At 36.2% G+C, this 12098-nt stretch overlaps 1 protein-coding gene and 1 long non-coding RNA gene across 2 annotated transcripts; both read right to left on the bottom strand.

Moving 5' to 3' along the window:
- Positions 1-644: 644 nt before the first annotated feature.
- Positions 645-4380, bottom strand: LOC143567169 (uncharacterized). Its single transcript, XR_013141367.1, has 3 exons — positions 4299-4380; positions 4076-4210; positions 645-772 (listed from the first exon to the last, which is right to left on the bottom strand). It is a non-coding gene; the product is annotated as an uncharacterized LOC143567169 (long non-coding RNA).
- Positions 4381-9068: 4688 nt separating this feature from the next.
- LOC143567174 (calmodulin-7) lies at positions 9069-11221 on the bottom strand. Its single transcript, XM_077053650.1, has 2 exons — positions 11054-11221; positions 9069-9630 (listed from the first exon to the last, which is right to left on the bottom strand). The coding sequence occupies exons 1-2, from the start codon at positions 11127-11129 to the stop codon at positions 9257-9259; spliced, it is 450 nt and encodes a 149-aa protein (XP_076909765.1). The 5' UTR covers positions 11130-11221; the 3' UTR covers positions 9069-9256.
- Positions 11222-12098: the final 877 nt, after the last annotated feature.

Below are 12098 nucleotides of genomic sequence, written 5' to 3'. Positions count from 1 at the left end.
AAATGATTTCATTCATGCACTCTACTTGTTACAAAAAAGATTGTATTTGAAACATTATAAAAAAGATTGCTCCAGGTACTTGGTTGAAACATCATAATAAGAGTAAGCTGCCTTCAGAACTGAGCGAGTCACGTGCCCGCCCGAGAATTGATGATGATAAAGCATAGAAACTGCAAGAAAGAGAAGGTAAAAGCCCAAGTGATCAGCTATTTAAAGGAATCACGAAGCTCTAGGTTCAAAATATATACGATCCGATAGTGATCAGTTGCCAATTAGTTTCAAGAGTCGGGTTATGCATTCCAATTGTATCATCTCCTTCGTAATTCTTAAACGAATTCCAAGTGAACTATAAATCAATGGCAAAAAAAATAAAAAATTAGGGTCTGGAATAAAGCTTATAAATCTAATACAAAACTGAATCGTTTAACCAACCAAACAATTTTATCAACTTTAAATTCTTAATACACACGAAGTATTTTGTGGAAAACGTTAAAAACCAAATCAAGCAAACTGTTTTCTCACGCTTTGATTTGTAAAGTTTCAAATCGTTTTTAGCAACTTACTATTTACAGGTCTTGTGTTGACCTGTCACCCATCACACGACCCACACATTTTACCAGATATAGAGAAGATCGAATGTATAAAAGCATACCTTATCAGGTGCAAACTTTTATTTTCTTTTAGTTGACTCAGCAAGCTCTGTCTTCTTTTTGAGTCATTGTTAGCCAATGGAGGTCGACATGGATTTGTCCCTTTCTAATACGGCTAGAGCCTAACATCATAAACATGAGCACAGATTAATAAAAGAAGTGATGTGAACTCATGCCAACATCATAAAAGTAAATAAATCAGATGTCTTGGAAACCGTTGACAACAACACAATTAATCTTATAAACTCAACACCAGCATCATTATTTCTTTCTAGACAATGACACAAACCAATCTCACTTTTACAAATAAATCTTCAAAAAAAACTATTATAAAATTAAACAGAGTACATAGCAGTTTATACATCGTGATCACCCCTGAAGAAACACTAACCAGACCCCGGGCAGATTACGGATAACCTGGGGTTTAGATAGATGTTTCCCACGAGGGGTTAGACCCAGAGAAGATGGTTCTTCTGATAACCTGCAAAACAGACATCGTGAGCTTGTCACTGAGAAGGGGGGGGGGGGTTCCTCCTTGTGACCACCCTCCGGCGTGAGAATCAGACTAGATTGCTCTTTAAATATAAAGTATATTAAGAGATTGCTAGAGCAGATATCAGGTATAATATGATGATACAAGATAAGATATGTTGATAATAGATAAGATGAGATGGTCATACCATTTGTGGTATTTATAGCCGAAGGTAGGTTTCCAAGGAGGTGTGGCCGGCTGCAACAGTATTCCTGTTCCACCAACAGTGGCCTACGCACGTGCCCTGCTGGTAGTTGGTGGGTAGGCAGCGGCTGATAGTGACCAGGCCTGCTGTATACTATTCCTTTTCCACCAACTGCCGGCTACGCACGTGGTATGACAAGAGTTGGTGAGTAGGCAGCGGCTAATAGTGACATACAGTACAGGAGCATGCTGCTCGCCATACTGTTGTCAATAAGCTGTCGTATCTTTAGTCAGATCTTTTTCCCATACCTCGTCAGGTACAGTACAGAAGATCTTCCCGTATCGTACGGACTGGCTTATTTGGGCGGGAGTATTCCCCCTCCCGCCCTTGTGCGGGATTGTTCCCGGCTTTGCTCATTCCTTCAGGTGACACTGAATGATCGAGAGCTAAGTGCCTTGTGCGTGTAGCCTTGCTGCGCGGGTGGCCTTCCCTGATGGCTTGTATCCGAGGCTGCGGGGACAGGCGGAGTCCTTCACCATTGGGAGGCATTTCCTGCGTGAACAGCTTGCGTACTGCGCGTAAGGACGTCACGTCTCTGAGCATGGTTGGTCCTGCGGATCCAGTTGGTTTCTGCGCAGACGTCCCTGTTTAAGGTGAGTCTTGCGGGTCCAACTGGGCTCTGCTGGGACCTACCTCTTCATACCTACCCGCATCATACCCAAAGACCAAGCAGGAAACTCGGGAATTTCTGCAAGTGACAAGGACTTCCGCGGGAAGAATCCCCATGGAAAACCTTAAAAAACCCTTTTCAAAAACCCTTTGCTTAAGTCCAAAAGTTCACCTCACTTTATTAAACACGCATGAGAAGAACATTGGACTGGGGGGACTTGAAGAGGTCCCAGCAGAGCCCAGTTGGACCCGCAAGACTCACCTTAAACAGGGACGTCTGCGCAGAAACCAACTGGATCCGCAGGACCAACCATGCTCAGAGACGTGACGTCCTTACGCGCAGTACGCAAGCTGTTCACGCAGGAAATGCCTCCCAATGGTGAAGGACTCCGCCTGTCCCCGCAGCCTCGGATACAAGCCATCAGGGAAGGCCACCCGCGCAGCAAGGCTACACGCACAAGGCACTTAGCTCTCGATCATTCAGTGTCACCTGAAGGAATGAGCAAAGCCGGGAACAATCCCGCACAAGGGCGGGAGGGGGAATACTCCCGCCCAAATAAGCCAGTCCGTACGATACGGGAAGATCTTCTGTACTGTACCTGACGAGGTATGGGAAAAAGATCTGACTAAAGATACGACAGCTTATTGACAACAGTATGGCGAGCAGCATGCTCCTGTACTGTATGTCACTATTAGCCGCTGCCTACTCACCAACTCTTGTCATACCACGTGCGTAGCCGGCAGTTGGTGGAAAAGGAATAGTATACAGCAGGCCTGGTCACTATCAGCCGCTGCCTACCCACCAACTACCAGCAGGGCACGTGCGTAGGCCACTGTTGGTGGAACAGGAATACTGTTGCAGCCGGCCACACCTCCTTGGAAACCTACCTTCGGCTATAAATACCACAAATGGTATGACCATCTCATCTTATCTATTATCAACATATCTTATCTTGTATCATCATATTATACCTGATATCTGCTCTAGCAATCTCTTAATATACTTTATATTTAAAGAGCAATCTAGTCTGATTCTCACGCCGGAGGGTGGTCACAAGGAGGAACCCCCCCCCCCCCCCTTCTCAGTGACAAGCTCACGGTGTCTGTTTTGCAGGTTATCAGAAGAACCATCTTCTCTGGGTCTAACCCCTCGTGGGAAACATCTATCTAACCCCCAGGTTATCCGTAATCTGCCCGGGGTCTGGTTAGTGTTTCTTCAACCCCCTTTCACATAACCTAAAGCACACAATTATTTAAGCAAATGTTAGACTTCACATTTCAAGATTAAATCAAACGCTAAACGGTTCGCAAATGAAACATAACGACAGAATTATAAAAACTAAATCCGCCTAAATAAACATCAAATTCACAAAATTAGGTGAGAAATCAGATTAAGAACAGATATCATTTGAACACACACACAAACAATGCTATTCATAGCATACAAAAACATAAAAATCAACAAATAAAAAGTTATAAAAGTTCAGACCGGTCTAAAAAAGACTCCTTTTCTGCGTCAAAACAGGATTAAACCGAGTCAATCTAAAAAGCTTTGATTTGGTTCGGGTCAAAACATGATATTTAACGGTTCAAATACACAGTTTGAAGGAGTAAATTAGTAAACTCACAGTATTAGGCCGGAAACTAACCGAATGGGGCATGTTCAGTTCACACTCATTGTTTAACTTTAACCGAACACGAACACATAAGGTAACAAACTTTTTTCTGTTCGTGTTCATTAATTAAGAAAATGGATTTGTTCGTATTTGTTTCGTTTAAAACCTAAACAATCAGTTCATTAATGTAAACCAACACAAACGAACATAACCAAACTAAAACAAACATAATTAACAAATTCAAATACAAATGAACATAAACATCTAAGTAGTGAAAAACCAAATAAATATTTTTATCAACAATATGTCATGTTTGGAAGCAACAATGAGATTCGTAAGAAAGATGAGATACGCTACATATTTAACAAAATAGAATTTCCACTTGGAGCTCAATTTTAAAAGTCCAATATGTACCAATCTCGCCTAAGCTATACAAAATAAAAAGTATAAAAAATAATCATACCAGTAGAAAAAGATACACCTAGTTTTTTCTTTTCTGTTCTTGTATGATAAAATCTCGCTCCTTGAGAACAGACTGACATGCCTTTAAGGTTTCCTCAGTGTTAGCCAACATCATATTGGTTTGGTTCAAATCGTTCTACATTATAAGTGAACAGACTATTTTTATTACACTAAAAAATAAATAAAAAACAGCAGTAATGCAGTCAATCGTAAGTATAGTTTACCTGCGTAGATTTAAGTTACCGTGCTTCCACGAAGCAACTGACCTCCCTTATGCAAATACGTTATCATGTCTGCTATGACCTACTAATAGAAAAGATTTACAAATGCGTTACATGTAGTCTTAAACTCCACTAAAATGACTTTAGTCTGAAACTCAACATTGACCCCAAATTTCGTAAACAATACTTTATATATCAATTTTGAACAAAATAATTAAAATTTTATGTTAATCATAATTGACCATCAAAAATCAGCATTTAAGTAAACTTTAATCACTAATCTAACTTGGGAAGTTGGGCACTGGGCAGTCAATTCACTCCATTTCTTTTCTTCAACAAATCCAAAATGCACAAGCACATGCACCTTAGTGTTTTCCACTTTGCCCCTAGTGTCTCTTATTTTATACACCAGTAACCCATACACCTCAACCATATCATAATTTCACACATATTCAAAATTAATACATAAAAACATCATTTTATAATATTAAAAAATCAGTTGAGTGTTATACCTAAATATAGTAACGGGGTTGTGAGACCATGGGTCTGTATGCCGATTATTCATCTGGGTATTCACAATTCCAAATGGGGTTGTGAATATTTAAAATTAAGCTAAAAAAAAAGAGAGCAAACCCGCAGTTATCTGCCGCTTAAGTCTATAAACATGATCACAAAAAGTACAAAAATACAATTGCATTACAGACTTGATCATCCACGTTGTTAGCCATGTGGGGTCCCCTTGCTCGCGTCTCATTACCATTAAGAAACAGACCACAAGGGACACGCCACATGTAAGCCCTACAGATGAAATTTTGCATACTCACCTATGGTAATGGTTCGGTGTATTGCTTGATAATGGGGGTATGTCATGTTGTTGGGAACACTAGCTATAAAATAATTGTACCTTAATAATATCTAATGGCTGCTTGGTAGACTTTGATGCTTAAGCTTAGGTGGATAAACAATACCCTTGATCGTCTTAACTATTCATGAAAAAAATAGAGCAACAAAAAGTTTTAAATCTGCTAATTTTGAGGTTTAAGTCAAGTTGGGGTGGTCTGGTCTGGTAAAAGCTGAAAATAAGCGGGTCTTAACTGTGTAAACCACTGAGTAAAAAAATTGTCGGATCTTATTTGTCCCGGTAAAGATTAAGTCATGGGTTTAAGTGGACAACAATATCGGTGATCGCAGTTTTTGCGTTTTTCTGAGCTTTAAATTAATCTATATGTTTTTAAGACTATATTTTCCGATTCTGATTCCACTGCATTAGACTTTTTCAGGGACGAAAAAAGAGTAAGTATGGGGATATTTGATATGGTCTAAAATATAAATATTTCCTACACTTTTAAGTTCTTTTGAGCCAGGTTATTATTGAATAGTATTCTTAATTGGTTCAGATGTGGGTTTTAAGGTTTTAAAAGTAAACGAGCTAAATTGAGTATTTTTATTATATTTGAGATCAATAATAATAATAATAATAATATAATAGTAAGCATTCAAACTAAAATCAAATGTATAATTGATAATTAAAATATTCATGTCATAAGTATTTGTTGTTTGTCTCGTGCAGTAACACCAAAAGAAAGAATAATGTTATTTAATTGGGCCTGAAGGAATTATTTTGACGAAAGTTCACAACTAATAATAAAGGGATGAAGTGGGCCGTCAGTTGTGGGTTTCTAAAAGTTATTGAAGTCGGTTAGTTTAAAAACTTGGACAACAAGATTGTTATTAATGTCTTAAGAGGCCGACATATTATTAATATTATTATAAAAAAGGGAGCTCACAATTATTGGACAAGGAAAGAACGAAAAAGAAGGAGGGTCGCAAGAGAGAAAACCTTTTGGTTCAAGTGGAAAGCTTTTGGGTTCAACACCTACTCAACCAAGCATCATTAGTATTCGGTTTGAATTTATTATTTTAGTCATGAGCTTGGTTATTGAACTTAATTATTTTGGTTTCTTTGATTTTAAAATATTAGGCTAAATTCCATAGACTGCCTAGGTCGTGATGAACCTTAGTTCGGTTTGATTTTATTTGGATTTCGTTTCGTTATGGATTTTATGTTCTAAGTAAACGGTTAAGTGTGATTTAATTGATGCGTATGATTGTTTGGTTTTGTTTACTTGAATTTATTGTTTCACATTGCCCTTGTTGATTGTTTCATATGATAGGGTTTTGTTAGGTCATTTATTGTGTGTTCTTGGCTAGTTTATGATTAATATGCATTAAAATCATAGAAACAATAAAATCAAGTAAATAGATAAAAGTGAACTGCCAGCCTAGAAAGCTGTAAGGTGATAGGTTGTTGATAGATCTTTGCTTGTCGGGATTGCTAGATTTAGTTCTTCGTAAGGAGTCCGTCTAGATTTGATTGTCAGATTAGTCTATTAAATTAATTGGGTTTGCTTTGCTATCTTTTGAATTCCGCGCTGTAAGGTAGGTTTCCGTCATAAAAGATACTTAGACATAAGCGATTAAATAACCGTAAGAAAGTTTAATATAAAACTGGTGAGTCTTAAAACTTGTTAGAAATCCATAGGCGTCTTCTTGAAGTTCAAGGGTCCTGTTCGGGTTTTCTGTTAAGGGTCTATTTTATGATCCCAGTTCCATAACTTAAGTTTTCTATTTAATTAATAACCGTAACTTTGGGGATTCTAGCCTAGGTGGTTTTTCATCATCATCCGAGTCAGTCAAATTTTATTCTCTTGTCTTTTATTAATTAGTTAATTTATTAGTTTAATATTTAATTATTTTAAAACCCCCTTTAATAATATAAAATAAATAGTCGTGTCAGTTAGTTGAGTCTAATTAGTTAATTTACGTAATCTAAAGAGTCTGTGGGTTCGATATCCGGACTTACTAAACTGTACTAGAGTCAACCGGTACACTTGCCGGTTAGCAGTTTAGTCGAATTTTAGAGAGTCTAGAGTATTACTTAGTGTCTAGATTAGCATAATTTAGTTAATAATTATTAGACTACTTTTAGTACATCATTATACTGTTCATCCAAGCTGCAATGACATTGTTTTAGACAAATGTACAATAAATAAACTCGAATCATGTGTTCCCAATGGTGTATTAAATATATGGCGATGCATATACCAGTCGGAATTAGCAATCCACATCCCAAATTGTAAACAACCACACAGTTTAACTGCTTCAATATGGTTAAGTCCACCTACAATTAAACCATGGCATCGTTGTATATTGGATTTAATTGCCTCAATGAACTAATATTATACAAACGTATGAATAATAATATGATAACAAAAATATTCATAGTAATACCTGAGCTTTTTATTCAATTAACGGAGGAATTAGGTTAACTAAATCCAAATGAAATATATAGATTGCATTATCAACAAATTAACAATCCCCAAAATTAGCATGTTACAGAGATGGATTTGAAAATAAACCAATAACATAAACAAAATGAGTACCCGCAGTTGATTACGATTAGCACCTACAGTTTGATTTTGCTTCCTCTGATTTCATGAACATTTGTTTCAATTAAACCTATTTTGGTGATCAACGCAGGGCATAGAATGCTTTTATGGCTCAATCAACCCTTGAATGGCATCTAATTAATGCGTCTATTGGGGATTGATGTTTCATAACCATTCAATTGAACACGGGCTTAATTGGGGATTTATTGAGTAACTGAAGGAGGAGTAATTGAACACAAGCTTAATTGGGGATTTATTGCATAACTGAAGGAGGAGTAAGATCGTCGGAGTATTGAACGTTCGAATGAGGAGTAAGCCGGCGGTGAAGACGTAATTAATGTTACGGCGTCTCATAGAGAGATAATATTGGAATTTGGAAAGTTCTATATCTATTATAATGTAATATAGATATAAATATTGATATATATCACACACACAACACATATACATATATATACAATAGTAATATAATAATAATAATATATAATATAATAATAATAAACTTCTTCTTCTTCCAGGCGACAAGTAAACCCCGCCCCCACCCCAAATCGCCTGGGGGGTGGTGTTTGCGCCCTTCCTCGCCCCATTTCGGCCCCAACCCACGCCCACTACACATGGCCTTAGGTAAATGCTCAAATCGAGTCTTCTAAGTTCGAGTCTAAAAGTAAATTTGTTTAATTTATGAACCCGAATTTAAGCTTCGCTTATCTATCCCACATGCCTAGTTGAGTTTATTAATTATATAAATTTGTATTTAATTTGTTAAATTGTTATATAACTAAGTTTATTACTTATATAAATTTTTATTTAATTTGTTAAATGTCATATAACTGTTAGTATATAAAATAATGATAAAGTTAACTAAATAAGATAAATATATAAATTAATAAACAAGCCGACTCAAGGCTCAAGCCAAGCTCGAACTTGAAAAACTTGTCAATGAAGCTTGAGTTTTACAAATAGAATTAGATCGTGCTTGAGCTCTCAAAAGTTACACAAACCAAGCCTGAGAGCTCAGCTCGCTTACACCCGATTGTATCTTAAATTTTGAATTAAATAAAATAATGCTGAAGTAGTAACTAGTAAATGAGTCTACCGAGATTTTGAAAGAAATCAAAATAACATGATAACAAAAATATTCATAGTAAGGTCTCTGTCAAAATATTCGATCCCTAGCTAGCTTACTTAAATGTAGCTGTCCGCTCCAGTCCAGTTGAGTTATATCGCTAAAACACCCCAGTCCAGCTAGATGTCTAAATCTAAAACACTGTCAAAACTTATAATAACAAAACTTGTAAGACGACGAACGGGAAAGCAAACGACATGGGGAGAAAGAGGAATGGAATGGAATTGAAGAGTATTAAGACACGAACAACTAATATGAAGAGAAGAGAATACAAACTTAAGAAACACTTGTCGTCATCACGGATACATAATTAAACAAGATAATTTTAAAACCAATTGACATCAACTAGATAACCCAACAACCCACACACTATTACCTAATCATCATCACTTAGCCATCATAACCTTAACAAACTCCTCATAGTTGATTTGACCATCACCATCAACATCCGCCTCTCGGATCATCTCATCAACTTCTTCATCAGTAAGCTTCTCACCAAGATTCGTCATCACATGGCGCAGCTCTGCAGCAGAAATGAAGCCGTTTTGGTCTTTGTCAAACACTCTGAACGCCTCTTTCAATTCCTCTTCAGAGTCTGTGTCCTTCATCTTTCTTGCCATCAGGTTTAGAAACTCTGGGAAATCAATGGTGCCATTACCATCTGCATCCACTTCATTGATCATGTCTTGCAATTCTGCTTCGGTTGGATTTTGCCCAAGTGATCTCATCACCGTTCCAAGTTCCTTTGTTGTGATACAACCTGTGCATATACGGTTAACATAATTAGTTACTAATACTTTAGGACATATTCTAGCAGACAAGACAAGGGTGCATATGAGTAACAAAATAAAAGTGAAGATGACTATATGATAAAGAAACAAAATGTTAGAACTGCGTGTGGAGCTTTAACAGAGACGTACATATAAGATGTCGAACTACCAAATATCTAAAGCCCTTTTGCTAACATGTAAATATTGCAATAACTGAATCGGAATATCAGATTCACAAAACATATTCCAACCATTAAGAAAAACAAACCCTGATGTATCTTCCACATGTAAGAATTTTATGCTACTTCGTATAAGCTATCCAGTTATACCAAGCTCCTAATTTGAAATTGTGTCAAGGTGTGATTTTTATTCAACCATTATTGTTTCACGGCCACATGTTAAAAGCTAAAACAGCATGTTCATAAGATTGCAATGCCAACCAATAAAAGCGAACATTAAGAAAGAAAACCAATGTTACGAAATCATTTTTAAGTCTAAAACAACAACGTTTTTGAACATATATTACTCTTCTAAAATTTCCGTGTGTAGTCACCTAGTCACCCTTGAAAACAGACTATTTATCCTACAGGCAGTGTGTGTTTTGCAGGTATTCGCGTCAAAATTGGTGCAAACGCTTCACCTGAAGTCAAAACAGTTGACCCCTGTCCTCTAATAAGTTACAATGGGCCATCAAATTAGAGAGAACAGAGAACTCTGCAGCTAGAAACTTGAAACACGCCCTCATATAAATGCTATATTAAGATTAGTGTCATATAACAGATTAACAAATAACAAAAAAGATCCAAATTCTACAAAAGGAACATCATATTTTTCCATGAGCTGGAGCTTGGAGATTAAACTCCGCTAACTATATTCGATTATCAAAAACAAATAACACATCGGTTTGGCCATCTGTTCCCATTAGTCCAAATTCAAAAACAAAATCTCAAATTAGTGATTATTAATTATTAGAAAGACCAACCTAGCTAAAAGTTATTAATTAGTCCCACTTGCATGCCTAATCATGTAAAATTACTGGTAAAGAACATACATGGACATGTAACATGTTAGTTGGGACAGACCCTTGTTATTCAATAATCAATATTAATTAAGTACACTCCTGACCCACAAACAAACTCAATATTTGACTCTAGAAGCCCTTAGTTAATAATTAAATATCTCCTTTTATGAATATTAGCAAGAACATATATAGTCAACTTCCAAAATTTTGTTATTTATTTTCAGATGCAACACGCTAAAAATGAAACTAAACAACCATTTCATTCCATCAAAATCAACATGTAAATCACAATAATAAGACGATTCGGATCTCAAATACAAATCAAGCAATAAAACATCTAAATAGAAATGAAAAAAAAAACCTAGAAATTGAATGAAGGATACATAACATACCGTCACCGTCCTTATCGAAGAGGCTGAAGGCTTCTTTAAATTCAGAGATCTGGTCATCGGTCAGCTGATCGGCCATGTGATTGATTGATTGATTATTATTGAGTGAATGAAATATAACAAAGATTATTATTATTATTATTTGGGAAGAAAGAAATAAAGAGAGAGAGAAAATAGGGGATGGATGAATGAGATAACATAATAATAATAGGAGTGGGGTTTATATACGGGGCTCAGCTAGTCTTCCGGACGTGACCGGTTTATCAAATTCGTTGCATCCGTTTCTACCGCTCTACCCCTACCCCACCCTCAATATATTCCCCCCTACTTTTTTAAACTTCAAAACAAATAACTTAATATAAGTGAAGTGACATAAATATTTTCCTGCAACATAACATGTAGACAAGGTTCAACTACTTTCTTTTATTTATTTGTCATGGTATTTATTTCAATATGAGAAACGTATACCTTGAAACATTATATCATGTATAATAATTTAAGAAAGCAGCGAGTCAATACAAATTTGATTGGTATTCACGTTCGTTACAGTACCACTGGTAGGTATCCGTTACGTTTCCAAAATATAAATACATAAAATTAGCATATAAAAATATTAAAATATTTAAAACATTAATTGATCAAGATGTTGATGAAACTCAAACGTTACGACGACGAGTCGCACAAATTGTTGGTGAAAACCTTAGTTTGGCGGTTATGACTATGAAACTCTGTTGTTGCATTGTTACCCTAGAGGGTGTTCATGGGTCCACCGACATATTTAAAATATCAAAGCAGGTGGTTGCAAAGAAATACCAACAACATGAATCGAACCTAAGTAGAAACGTAGAAAACACGTTTAACGATGATCTCCAAACAAAAAATGGATCAAAGTTGTTTCCTCTTAGCTATTGTTTCATTTCAACTTTAAGAAATATCATCGGCAGATTCTATGGAACCGTCTTCTCATTTTTAACTTATATATAATAACTAGCTTTAGAGCCCGTGTAAAACACGTATAATATAAATAATTAAGTTACGAATAAAGCAA

Source organism: Bidens hawaiensis, unplaced genomic scaffold (assembly GCF_021521415.1).
Source record: "Bidens hawaiensis isolate Kalapana, Puna unplaced genomic scaffold, B.hawaiensis_p1.1 tig00023229_1, whole genome shotgun sequence".
NCBI lineage: Eukaryota > Viridiplantae > Streptophyta > Magnoliopsida > Asterales > Asteraceae > Bidens > Bidens hawaiensis.
Note: the sequence above shows the minus strand (reverse complement) of the source record. Positions and strands in the feature narration are given on the sequence as shown.

Excerpts from the sequence above, each read along its gene's own strand:
- LOC143567174 (XM_077053650.1), bottom strand. The coding sequence starts at position 11,129 with ATGGCCGATCAGCTGACCGATGACCAGATCTCTGAATTTAAAGAAGCC. Across the intron at positions 9,631-11,053 it reads CTTCGATAAGGACGGTGACG|GTTGTATCACAACAAAGGAA; the intron begins GTATGTTATGTA and ends GTATATGCACAG.